General features: G+C 36.8%; 1 protein-coding gene across 1 annotated transcript; it reads left to right on the forward strand.

Moving 5' to 3' along the window:
• The first annotated feature begins 7,790 nt into the window (after nucleotides 1-7,790).
• Nucleotides 7,791-9,651, forward strand: LOC138358998 (baculoviral IAP repeat-containing protein 8-like). Its single transcript, XM_069317488.1, has 3 exons — nucleotides 7,791-8,387; nucleotides 8,516-8,680; nucleotides 8,792-9,651. Exons 1-3 carry the CDS (start codon nucleotides 8,021-8,023, stop codon nucleotides 9,475-9,477), a joined length of 1,218 nt encoding a protein of 405 aa, XP_069173589.1. The 5' UTR covers nucleotides 7,791-8,020; the 3' UTR covers nucleotides 9,478-9,651.
• Nucleotides 9,652-14,553: the final 4,902 nt, after the last annotated feature.

A 14,553-nucleotide genomic window follows, 5' to 3' on the forward strand; every position in this document is an offset into this window, starting at 1 on the left:
CAACAATACCGACCATAGGTACAACAATACCGACCACAGGTACAACAATACCGACCACAGGTACAACAATACCGACCATACATACAACAATACCGACCACAGGTACAACAATACCGACCATAGGTACAACAATACCGACCACAGATAAAACAATACCGACCATAGGTACAACAATACCAGTAGTAGGGATGGCTCCACACAGGGGAATTTTTTTTTCTGGGAGAAAATTCCCCTGTGCGCCCCAAGGGTTTCAGGTAAATTTAGAATATCCCCTGTGCGCCCCAAGGGTTTCAGGTAAATTTAGAAATTCGTGTTTGTGAGCCAGGGTTTTTCAGGCGAATTTGGGCAGTCACAGATTTTAGAAGTATGGATTTCTTATGAGAAAAATAATTTCCGAGACTTAGAAGTTTGTTAAAGCCTTATGGGAGAAATTCAAATAACGTGTGTAGCACTTTAGGGCTTCCAGGAGAACTCTACGGACATATTTTACATGTTTTCAACTTACAAAATCGTCTATGTAAGCCTTAGTTATTCATATAAATTTAGAAAATCGCCTGTGTAAGTCATGGTTTTCAAGTCTCGTACATCACACCCCCCTCCCTCCCCCCCTTACCTCGCAATCTGTCGCCTCACCTGTGTTTACTTTAGACGTCAGCCAGCCAGTCGGCTCTTAATCTTATCTTATCTTATCCATAATATCTGGACCGTCCCTCCTCTCTCTCTCTCTCTCTCTCTCTCTCCTTTCATTCAGTTCAACTATTTTCCAACATCGTATGTTTGCTCCTTTTCATTAAGCAAGTCAGTATGTTTGCTCCTTTTCATTAAGCAAGTCAGTTTTACACAAATAAATCATGTTAGTAAGCAAGTTCTAGCTCACGTTCCCCACCTTAGTCCCCTGTCGTATAAAGAATACTATCATTCCAATCCCTCTAAAATTTAAAAATAATCATATTTCAAATGTAGTTCAATACAGTAATTAGTTACCAAGCTCCAGCTCTTGTCCTCCGCCTTAGCTCTCTCTCGTATCTTCGTTAGTATCAGTCCAATTTCCCTGAAATTTCTACCCTCTGTATTTCAGACATAGTTTAGTAAATGCAAACAATTATCAAACTCTAGCTCTTGTCCCCAGCTTAGTTCATTTGTACAAAATCATTAGTAACAGTCCAATTTCCCTTAAATTGTTACCCTCTGTATTTCAGACACCGTAAATAAAATCAAAATAGTTATCGAGCTCCAGCTCTCGTCCCCGCCTTAATTCTCTTTCGTATCTTTGTAAATAACCCATCAATTTCCCTAAAATTAAAAGCAGACATACTTCAAAGTTAGTAAATAAGATCAAGTCAGTTACTGAGCTCCAGCTCTCGTCCCCGCCTTAGTTCTCTTTCATATCTTCGTTAGTATCAGTCCAATTTCCCTGAAATTTTTACCCTCTGTATTTCAGACATAGTAAATATGAAGTAAACAATTATAAAACTCTAGCTCTTGTCCTCTGTCCAAGCTCACTTTTGTAAAATCATTACTCTCAGTCCAAATCACCCAACTACATTTTCAGACATAGTAAATAAAAAACCAGTTCAGTTATTAAGTTTCAACTCTTGTGCCCCAGCTTAGTTCATTTGTACAAGTTCTTTATTTTCCAACTAAATCACCCTGAGATTTAAGATCACCGTATTTTCTAACGTAGTAAAATTAATCTGGACATTAGCCTTAGATCATCAGACATAAATATATTCGATCAAGTCCGTCTCCAGCGTATCTCTTATCCGAGTATACACATAACCCCAACCTGTTTAATTATCTTTCACCCCCTCCCACCTTCCTCCATCTCATCCAAGTCTCGTAAATTTAAAATGTAGCTGTTAATTTGCGTTCTTTCCCCGTTCATAGCATATTCTCTGTAAGTTCAGATCTGTACTTAGTCTTACATATTCTCTACTTCTTTCCAATTTTATACAAGACTTAAACAACTATTACCGTCTCCTCTATCTTATTTAAACATGAGTCATATGTAAATATACCCCGACTCTTTCCATCCAATACAAGTCCTAGCTTGTTCACCGCCCAACTCACTACGCTATTTCTACTCTACATGTTATAGCATGTTTTCCGCTCATCTTGGTACCAACCCTTACAATCTCTCTCTCATTCCTTTTACATGTCTCAGCATGTCTCAGCATGTTCGCCTCGCATCTTACTACGCTGTCTACTTTACATGTTGTAGCGTGTATTACCGTCTCCTCTATCTTATTTAAACATGAGTCATATGTAAATATACCCCGACTCTTTCCATCCAATACAAGTCCTAGCTTGTTCACCGCCCAACTCACTACGCTATTTCTACTCTACATGTTATAGCATGTTTTCCGCTCATCTTGGTACCAACCCTTACAATCTCTCTCTCATTCCTTTTACATGTCTCAGCATGTCTCAGCATGTTCGCCTCGCATCTTACTACGCTGTCTACTTTACATGTTGTAGCGTGTATTACTGTGTCCCATATCTTATTTAAACATGAGTCATATGTAAATATACCCGACTCCTTCCATCCATTACAAGTCCTAGCTTGTTCACCGCCCAACTCTCTACACTGTCTACTTTACATGTTGTAGCATGTTTTCCGCACATCTTGATACCATCCCTTACAATCTCTCAATCCTTTACACATCCCAACTTTCAACCCTTTCTTACAATTTTCCTCCATCCCTCCGCTACATGTTCTTACCCGTTCATTACAGTCCACTACTTATTCTCTAATCATCTCTGTACTAATTCTCAAAACTAGTTGGTTCTGTCATTTTAGTAAGTAAGTAAGTAGATCATCGTTATTAACAACGACAACAACAACAACAACAGTAACATTACTAATTCACAGTAAGTTACTACTGAGCATTTGGTAGTTATCCATTTTCAAATAATGTCAATATAAATCATTCTAAGACATCTTCGTACAATTAAAGATACTTGCCCGTGCACTAAGTCATTACTTACAGTAGCATCTTAAGGCATTGTTTTCGTAACTCAGTTTTATTAAACATACACCTTCATTATTCAAAGGAAAACTTTTCAAGTCATTGTATTCAATATTTCCGTTAAACTTACTACATCATGTCATTATTCGGTTTCATAATTAAGTACTTGTTTCAGTCCTCCAATGTAATAAGCAAATTATTCTATTAAGGATAAAGAAATCTTATTTAGAAGAGGCATTAAGTTTATTACAACATTTAACGCATACAAGTGTTCTTAGTAGTTATACAGGTATTCAAGAAATCATAAGTGTTCTTAGTAGTTTTACAAGTGTTCAAGAAAATCATAAGTGTTCAAGAAGCAATTATATACAGTTATTCTTAGTAGTTATACAAGTGTTCAAGAAAAACATATACAAGTGTTCAAGAAATCATAAACACTATAGTCTTATATAGAAATAAACATTTGAATTTATAAAAGAATTATAAGTAAAACATGTATTTGATTTCACACAATGAAACTCACTATCCAGCAAGTTAAAAAATCCATCACATGCACAGCATCCCCCTTCCCCTTCTCCAAAATAGATTAGTTTTTGTCCCTTAAATTCCTTTAAAACATAGAAAGCATCGCTATAAACATTATCATCACGAATCAATTCAGGCCAGGACATTAGAAGTACTTCTCTGTCATTACAATAAGTCCTAACTGCTTCTACAGCATCCATTTGTTCAACCTCCATCCACTTACTCTCACCCATATTCGAGTAATTATCTGTAGCTCGTACCACATTAGTATGTCTTATCCTAATAAGATTTTCAATAAAGGCCATACCAGAGAAAACACCAAGTACAGGATCCTGTCCTATAAATCTCATCACTGCCTCTATTTCTATCTTTTGGGGGGTATGATATCCTATTTCTGGTCTCATCTTTATTAAATTTAACGGAAAAGATGGAAAGCTCTCCTCCATATGATCAATTAAACTCCAATGTTCATCTTCTTCTGTTTTAGGGTGAATAATACTAAGCTCTTTCACAGTCTTACTATTTACCTGCTGTTGCAGTTCATCCTGGCTCATTATAGTATACACTTCTCGTTCTTCAGAACTCAACTTATTAATAAACCAGTTTGCAGCATTTGGAGAACCAATTTCATCCACAAATTTTCTTATAAAAAATTTATCCTTTAAGTTACATCCTATAGGCACTTCTTCAAATTCTGGAAATATGTATTTAAAACGGGGTTTAGGTCTAAAAGTGCAAATTATTTTATCGCCTTTAAATAACAAAGAAATTTTCTTCATCTCGGCCTTACTAGGAGTTTTCGTCAGCAACAACACTTGACAATTCTCATGTTTCTTGAGTACATCTGTAACACTCTCTTTTAAGCTAAATAAGACTATGTCGCATTTTATCATTGGAAGTTCTTCTTTCAACTTTATAAAATCATGACCGATCAGTATCATTAAAACATTTTCACTTTTGCTAATAAACTTTGCTAGAGCTGGAACAATGTTCTCATGCGTACATTTATCAGTATGTGTCATCACTTTATAAGTCCGTTTTTCAGCCAGGGGCATATTCTTCCACAAAACAGTCGAAGCTGGACTTTGCCATATAGTTTCTGACACAAGATCAGGCATGCTTCCAAACCCTGGTAGACTCATCACATCCATCACATGGGGTAGATCTTTAAACAAAGAAAAATACAATATTTAACACAGGGACTATTAAATAATCATAATATTTCAAAACTAAAAGATATTCAATAATAAGCAAAATTATATCACAACAAATATAACGAGTACTGTAAGTACATCATACAATAAACACTTACTGTATACAGCAGCCATCGATCCGAGTATGTCTTGTCACTGCTGGACCGAGATGGGGAGTTTATGTCAAGATATATCCCGACCTAGCTTATCACTTCGGAGATTGTTACGCTCCGCCCCTCTCTCTTAGCTGTAGTTTCCAAATTAGTTATATGTATTATTTTAGATCTACTAGTTTTAACTATGACATTCTCTTCCGTTTATTAGATCCACCCTCTACTTGTTTCTTCTCTCTCCCAGTCCCCGTAACATCTTCTCCAAGAGGTATACGAACCATTAATAATTCTTTTTTATTATTCTTTAAAACATAAGCTAAATGGGCTAGTCCTGGAAAATAGTGTGTCTCCCATTCTTCTTGTTCTTCTTTACTCCATCCTATTCCGTCATTAAACCCAATACCATATGGAATAATTATACGCTGGATTAAATTATTATTTCTTGCCTGACAACAAATTTGTCTTATTGCAGATTTAAAACTCCAACGTTTAATAATATCTTTCTGTAATCCTAGATCTTCATTAGAGCTACTGTATTGAAGTCCTATAATATGAGGTTTTATTTCTGGTTCTGGAGATAAAGCAAGTACTATACCACCAGGAGTTATATTATTCTGTACCACTTCACACTCGGAAACTTTACTGTAAGGATATTTTCCCCATAACAGTTGTGCAAATCCACCAGATAAATTATGAGAATCGTAGACAAGACAGTCTCCAGGTTTTAGAATTTCATCACTAGTAAAATCAGCATCTATAATACACTTATTCAAACGCTTAAGCTTCACTTGCATGTACATAGAACAATCCATCTTGAAGTAAGACAGAAAAAGTTTCGTACCTCTTCCTATATACTCAGAAAAGTAGAGTTGACATTTAGACATTAAAAAGGGAGAAAATAAACACACGAGTTTCTATTTTGTTATTTAATGTGTAAAAATGTACAATGTATTCAATTTGTAAAAATGTACAAAGTATAAATGATTTACAGACATTATTATTCCCAATCCATCTTCTCTTCTAAATTTGTAAAACTACTACTAACACACATTGTAACATTAGTATCAACAGACGTAGTAACATTAACAGGTGTTGAATTAATTGTATCAGACAACTTAGTGTTGATAGAAGGTGAACTAGCATCAGCGGTAGCAGGCGTAGCATCATCTTCAGGTGTCCTAGCAGCATCAGTAGCATTAGTTGTGGATCCATTTTGAAGAACAGCAATGTATGGAATCTTATTTTCAAAGATGCCGTGGGTGGATGACTGAGGAGGAACGATATTTTCGGGACGTACTATGAAGAGTACAATACCTCGTTTTCGTAGTTTTTGTCCTATTTTCTCAAGTATAGGCAAATATTTACTTTCCCATACTGCGCAGTTGTCCAAATAACTTGACATGCCAAACCCATATGGAATAATAATTCTCTTAACACATCTTTTAAGAATGAAAACAAGGGCTTCCTTCAGAGCATTTTCAAACCAGCGCCATCTCTGATATTCTGTATCTTTTTCAAGTCCATCGTAAAAATGTTCATCTAAACTTCGTACTTCACACGGAGGATTTTCATATGCTGGTAAAGTTGCAGGTCTACTAGCAAACTGAGTCACTAAACCAATAATAAGGGGTAGATGGGGATCTTCATCCATCCTGTTGTTAAATTCAGGTGGTTCTCCAATATGTATACTGCCAGGGTTACTGCGATAAGATACAACAGCCCTGTTTTTGTAAGGAAAGTTTTCACGATGTAATCTCGCATATGGGTAACGATCCCACAATCCTTGCACAATTTTACACATTTGTACACTCGTAGCATCAAGATCGTACAATAAACAGTCGTGATTATTGTAGACGGGCAGGGAGGCAAAGTCTCCAATAATAGTCTTGATCTCCATAGCCTTGAATATCCAAGCTTGAAGTAGATTCTGACATCCAAGAAGAGGAGGACACCGTAAGAGATCACTCCGGGGGAAGCATATATACATTTTTAGGCTGCGCGTAGAAACACTGCGCACACAAAAGGTTGCCAAGTGTTACTTGCTCTTCCTCTGCATAATCTCCTCGTTAAACAGTAATTTAACTTCCACTCCGTAGGGTTTTAACTGTTTATACATATCTTCAATAACAGGAAGATAAGTATTTTCCCAAACTTTATCTCTTCGAACACATGTAATCCCAATTCCTGTTGGTATTATAACTCTCATAATTTGAGGAGAGCCCTTGATAAAGTTAAATAAATCTTTCATACCATTCTTGAAGTAGACGAGACGATTAATGGATGTATCTTCGTTTAATCCAGAGAGCATGTTTCTGTCTTTTGAGTTTTCTATAATTCCCTGAGCAATGTTATTACTTTCTATAGGTAATCCAATACCGTATTGTGTGGCTATAGCAACAATATACGGAAGATTTTCTCCTTTAGAGATATGAATTGTTCCTGGTACTGGACGATCTTCAGGGATACATCTCTTAAGACTGTACAAGGGTCGGCGAACATTATAAGCATCAGCATGAGAATATTTCTTGGCTAAGTCTAGAGCCATTCCTCTGGGAACACAGGATATACAGTTCACTCCGTACACAATACAGGTTTCATTATTACAAAATGAATCGTCGGTTAAATAACCCTGACAAGTTGTCAGAACAGTATCCATGGTGAATTTTTCTTCCTCGTAAGGTAGTAGATACGATCCAGATAGTCGTAATAATATCCCTAATGTGAGGTCCGCGCTCTTATATTGGGGGAAATGTAAAAGTTACCACGTATTTGAATATATTAATAAGGATTTTTGTTACCTTAGAGTGATATTATATATGACATTATAACTAATAGTATATTTCATTTTAGGATATAGATGCTTTAAGCATATATTTTAATTAGATTAAATAAGAATTTACTACTAAATTATATATATATATCTATCATTATGTACGGCAGCTACGAATAATGACGTAACAGTATACTTTTAGCGAGATTGCCAAAGTGATGTATTTTTCTAATAAGTCTAATAAATAATGAAAGTAGTTTACTAAGTATTTATATAAGAGCTTTATTTAATTAAGAAACTTTAAGGATTTTTAAGTAGAGAAGTATTTAGAGGAGATTACTGTCTATTATAAATGAGGAAACTGTTAAATATGTAGCGATGTACGATACTTATTTTAGGGATATATATACTTGCTTATCCTACTCTAATAGTTAGTGCTGCCCTCACACGATGGATCCTTTGTGTGCCAGGAAGTTTTACAGTATAGAAAGCCTTAAATGTGCAGGAGTTAGACTACAAACATTTGTGGATTGGCCCATTAAGTGGTTAAACCCTATTGACTTAGTTGAAGATGGGTTCTATTACCTTCGCAATAGTGATTACTGTTTGTGTGCATTTTGTTATTGTATAGTAGGTGCATGGATTGTTGGTGATACCCCCAGAAGACGTCATAAGATCATTAATCAAGACTGTGCCTTTATTAGAGGCGAGAGGAGTGACAATGTTTCTTTAGAGGTGTCTGAGATAGCTTTCAAATATGGACTGGAATTTGTTTCCCATAAAATAGAACTGGGAAATAAGAAAATAAGTGGTAGTAGTAAGTATATATTCTTATGATGTATTCTTATACCAGTCTTATATACTCTGTACAAAACTTGATTGCTTAAATAGATACTTCTTATTCTTCTAAAGAATAATTTACGTAACTACGTTATATTTTTTTAGGTGGTGCTCCTCCTAAGGAAGATCTGGGATTGATCAAATTTAGGAAATCGCTGAATCCAGGATTGGTAACTTATAAATCTCGCCTAGAGACATTTGATATGACATGGCCTGGAAGCGTCAAGCAAACTTCTCATGAGCTGGCAGAAGCTGGTTTTTTTTACTGTGGTATGAAGTGTTTTAACTATTTTAAACTTAATAGAGTTATAAGTAAAGAAATAATGAATAATAGTTAAAAGATAGTAACGAGATAATGCTGGATTGTTTTATGGTTTTCAGGTATAAGTGACCACGTCTGCTGCTATCACTGCGCCTGTGGAATACGAAATTGGAGACCAGAAGATGATCCTTGGACGTTACATGCGAGATGTAGTCCAGAATGTGCTTACATTATTCTTGCAAGGGGCAAGGAATTTGTTAAGAATGCTAGATTGACAATACCATTACCTATAAAACCTATAGACAATGATTTAATTAATATCTTAATGGAGGGTATGGATAAGTTCAAACATCTGATTCATAAAAAATTAATACCTGTGGAGAGTATAAGATATGCTTTAAGTGAGTACCTTAAGGAATCCAGAGATTTGTTGCCTTTTATTATACAAAGTAGATGTCTAGAAATCGTGTTGAGGTATATGCAAGAGGGAACAGATATTTATTTACGGGTACGGGACTTAATTTATGAAGCAGTTGATGATAAAAAGGAACAAGAAGCTACGCTTGAAGATCTGGGATTGAAAACTTTACCGGAGACTTGTACTAACACTGATGAAAACAAGGACTGTATAGAACAATCTTGGGAAGAAGATATTTTATGCAGAGTTTGTATGGATAAAAATATAAATATTGTAATACTACCATGTAAACATATGGTGACATGCAGTGGTTGTCTTTTAGCTCTGAAATGCTGTCCAATTTGTAGAGGAAATATTTTATATATAATAAATCCAATTGCTTCTTGAACACTTATGATTTTCTTGAACACTTGTATAACTACTAAGAACACTTGTATATGATTTTCTTGAACACTTGTATAACTACTAAGAACACTTATGATTTCTTGAATACCTGTATAACTACTAAGAACACTTGTATGCGTTAAATGTTGTAATAAACTTAATGCCTCTTCTAAATAAGATTTCTTTATCCTTAATAGAATAATTTGCTTATTACATTGGAGGACTGAAACAAGTACTTAATTATGAAACCGAATAATGACATGATGTAGTAAGTTTAACGGAAATATTGAATACAATGACTTGAAAAGTTTTCCTTTGAATAATGAAGGTGTATGTTTAATAAAACTGAGTTACGAAAACAATGCCTTAAGATGCTACTGTAAGTAATGACTTAGTGCACGGGCAAGTATCTTTAATTGTACGAAGATGTCTTAGAATGATTTATATTGACATTATTTGAAAATGGATAACTACCAAATGCTCAGTAGTAACTTACTGTGAATTAGTAATGTTACTGTTGTTGTTGTTGTTGTCGTTGTTAATAACGATGATCTACTTACTTACTTACTAAAATGACAGAACCAACTAGTTTTGAGAATTAGTACAGAGATGATTAGAGAATAAGTAGTGGACTGTAATGAACGGGTAAGAACATGTAGCGGAGGGATGGAGGAAAATTGTAAGAAAGGGTTGAAAGTTGGGATGTGTAAAGGATTGAGAGATTGTAAGGGATGGTATCAAGATGTGCGGAAAACATGCTACAACATGTAAAGTAGACAGTGTAGAGAGTTGGGCGGTGAACAAGCTAGGACTTGTAATGGATGGAAGGAGTCGGGTATATTTACATATGACTCATGTTTAAATAAGATATGGGACACAGTAATACACGCTACAACATGTAAAGTAGACAGCGTAGTAAGATGCGAGGCGAACATGCTGAGACATGCTGAGACATGTAAAAGGAATGAGAGAGAGATTGTAAGGGTTGGTACCAAGATGAGCGGAAAACATGCTATAACATGTAGAGTAGAAATAGCGTAGTGAGTTGGGCGGTGAACAAGCTAGGACTTGTATTGGATGGAAAGAGTCGGGGTATATTTACATATGACTCATGTTTAAATAAGATAGAGGAGACGGTAATACACGCTACAACATGTAAAGTAGACAGCGTAGTAAGATGCGAGGCGAACATGCTGAGACATGCTGAGACATGTAAAAGGAATGAGAGAGAGATTGTAAGGGTTGGTACCAAGATGAGCGGAAAACATGCTATAACATGTAGAGTAGAAATAGCGTAGTGAGTTGGGCGGTGAACAAGCTAGGACTTGTATTGGATGGAAAGAGTCGGGGTATATTTACATATGACTCATGTTTAAATAAGATAGAGGAGACGGTAATAGTTGTTTAAGTCTTGTATAAAATTGGAAAGAAGTAGAGAATATGTAAGACTAAGTACAGATCTGAACTTACAGAGAATATGCTATGAACGGGGAAAGAACGCAAATTAACAGCTACATTTTAAATTTACGAGACTTGGATGAGATGGAGGAAGGTGGGAGGGGGTGAAAGATAATTAAACAGGTTGGGGTTATGTGTATACTCGGATAAGAGATACGCTGGAGACGGACTTGATCGAATATATTTATGTCTGATGATCTAAGGCTAATGTCCAGATTAATTTTACTACGTTAGAAAATACGGTGATCTTAAATCTCAGGGTGATTTAGTTGGAAAATAAAGAACTTGTACAAATGAACTAAGCTGGGGCACAAGAGTTGAAACTTAATAACTGAACTGGTTTTTTATTTACTATGTCTGAAAATGTAGTTGGGTGATTTGGACTGAGAGTAATGATTTTACAAAAGTGAGCTTGGACAGAGGACAAGAGCTAGAGTTTTATAATTGTTTACTTCATATTTACTATGTCTGAAATACAGAGGGTAAAAATTTCAGGGAAATTGGACTGATACTAACGAAGATATGAAAGAGAACTAAGGCGGGGACGAGAGCTGGAGCTCAGTAACTGACTTGATCTTATTTACTAACTTTGAAGTATGTCTGCTTTTAATTTTAGGGAAATTGATGGGTTATTTACAAAGATACGAAAGAGAATTAAGGCGGGGACGAGAGCTGGAGCTCGATAACTATTTTGATTTTATTTACGGTGTCTGAAATACAGAGGGTAACAATTTAAGGGAAATTGGACTGTTACTAATGATTTTGTACAAATGAACTAAGCTGGGGACAAGAGCTAGAGTTTGATAATTGTTTGCATTTACTAAACTATGTCTGAAATACAGAGGGTAGAAATTTCAGGGAAATTGGACTGATACTAACGAAGATACGAGAGAGAGCTAAGGCGGAGGACAAGAGCTGGAGCTTGGTAACTAATTACTGTATTGAACTACATTTGAAATATGATTATTTTTAAATTTTAGAGGGATTGGAATGATAGTATTCTTTATACGACAGGGGACTAAGGTGGGGAACGTGAGCTAGAACTTGCTTACTAACATGATTTATTTGTGTAAAACTGACTTGCTTAATGAAAAGGAGCAAACATACTGACTTGCTTAATGAAAAGGAGCAAACATACGATGTTGGAAAATAGTTGAACTGAATGAAAGGAGAGAGAGAGAGAGAGAGAGAGGAGGGACGGTCCAGATATTATGGATAAGATAAGATAAGATTAAGAGCCGACTGGCTGGCTGACGTCTAAAGTAAACACAGGTGAGGCGACAGATTGCGAGGTAAGGGGGGGAGGGAGGGGGGTGTGATGTACGAGACTTGAAAACCATGACTTACACAGGCGATTTTCTAAATTTATATGAATAACTAAGGCTTACATAGACGATTTTGTAAGTTGAAAACATGTAAAATATGTCCGTAGAGTTCTCCTGGAAGCCCTAAAGTGCTACACACGTTATTTGAATTTCTCCCATAAGGCTTTAACAAACTTCTAAGTCTCGGAAATTATTTTTCTCATAAGAAATCCATACTTCTAAAATCTGTGACTGCCCAAATTCGCCTGAAAAACCCTGGCTCACAAACACGAATTTCTAAATTTACCTGAAACCCTTGGGGCGCACAGGGGATATTCTAAATTTACCTGAAACCCTTGGGGCGCACAGGGGAATTTTCTCCCAGAAAAAAAAATTCCCCTGTGTGGAGCCATCCCTACTACTAATACCGACCACAGGTACTACAATACCGACCATAGGTACAACAATACCGACCATAGGTAAAACAATACCGACCACAGGTACAACAATACCGACCACAGGTACAACAATACCGACCATAGGTACAGCAATACCGACCACAGGTAAAAAAATACCGACCATAGGTACAGCAATACCGACCACAGGTACAACAATACCGACCACAGGTACAACAATACCGACCACAGATACAACAATACCGACCAAAGGGAAAACAATACCGACCATACGTACAACAATACCGACCATAGGTACAACAATACCCACCATAGGTACAACAATACCGACCATACGTACAACAATACCGACCATAGGTACAACATAACCGACCATACGTACAACAATACCGACCATAGGTACAACAATACTTACCATACGTACAACAATACCGACCATAGGTACAACAATACCGACCATAGATACAACAATACCGACCACAGGTACAACAATACCGACCATAGGTACAGCAATATCGACCATAGGTTCAACAATACCGACCATAGATACTGCAATACCGACCACAGGTACAACAATAGCGACCATACATACAACAATACCGACCACAGGTACAACAATACCGACCATAGGTACAGCAATATCGACCATAGGTTCAACAATACCGACCACAGATACAACAATACCGACCACAGGTACAACAATAGCGACCATACATACAACAATACCGACCATAGGTACAGCAATACCGACCATAGATACAGCAATACCGACCTTAAATACAACAATACCGACCATAGGTATAGCAATACCGACCATATGTACAACAATACCGACCATAGGTACAACAATACCGACCATAGGTACAGCAATACCGACCATAGGTACAGCAATACCGACCTTAAACACAATAATACCGACCATAGATACAGCAATACCGACCTTAAATACAACAATACCGACTATAGGTACAGCAATACCAACCATAGGTACAGCAAAACCGGCCATAGGTACAACAATACCGGCCATAGGTTCAACAATACCGACCATAGATCCAGCAATATCGACCTTAAATACAACAATACCGACCATAGGTACACCAATACTGACCATAGGTACAACAATACCGACCCTAGGTACACCAATACCGAACATAGGTACAACAATACCGACCATAGGTACAACAATACCGACCATAGGTACAACAATACCAACCATAGTTACAACAATACCGACCACAGGTACAACAATACCGACCATAGATACAGCAATACCGACCATAGGTACAACAATACCGACCATAGGTACAACAATACCGACCCTAGGTACACCAATACCGACCATAGATACAGCAATACCGACCATAGGTACAACAATACCGACCATAGGTACAACAATACCGACCACAGGTACAACAATACCGACCATAGATACAGCAATACCGACCATAGGTACACCAATACCGACCATAGGTACAACAATACCGACCCTAGGTACACCAATACCGACCATAGATACAGCAATACCGACCATAGGTACAACAATACCGACCATAGGTACAACAATACCAACCATAGGTACAACAATACCGACCACAGGTACAACAATACCGACCATAGATACAGCAATACCGACCATAGGTACAACAATACCGACCATAGGTACAACAATACCAACCATGGGTACAACAATACCGACCAAAGGTACAACAATACCGACCATAGACACAGCAATACCGACCATAGGTAGAGCAATACCAACCACAGGTACTACAATACCAACCATAGTTACATCAATACCGACCATAGGTACAACAATACCGACCACAGGTACTACAATACCGACCACAGATACAACAATACCGACCACAGGTACTACAACACGGACCATAAGTACATCAATA

The sequence above is a fragment of the Procambarus clarkii genome, chromosome 88 (genome assembly GCF_040958095.1).
Source record: "Procambarus clarkii isolate CNS0578487 chromosome 88, FALCON_Pclarkii_2.0, whole genome shotgun sequence".
Taxonomy (NCBI): Eukaryota; Metazoa; Arthropoda; class Malacostraca; order Decapoda; family Cambaridae; genus Procambarus; species Procambarus clarkii.

What these genes read in the sequence shown, in the direction of transcription:
- LOC138358998 (XM_069317488.1), top strand. Translation starts at nt 8,021, where the DNA reads ATGGATCCTTTGTGTGCCAGGAAGTTTTACAGTATAGAAAGCCTTAAA. An exon ending in TAAGAAAATAAGTGGTAGTA is followed by an intron (nt 8,388 to 8,515) that starts GTAAGTATATAT and finishes ATATTTTTTTAG; the next exon opens with GTGGTGCTCCTCCTAAGGAA. An exon ending in AGCTGGTTTTTTTTACTGTG is followed by an intron (nt 8,681 to 8,791) that starts GTATGAAGTGTT and finishes TATGGTTTTCAG; the next exon opens with GTATAAGTGACCACGTCTGC.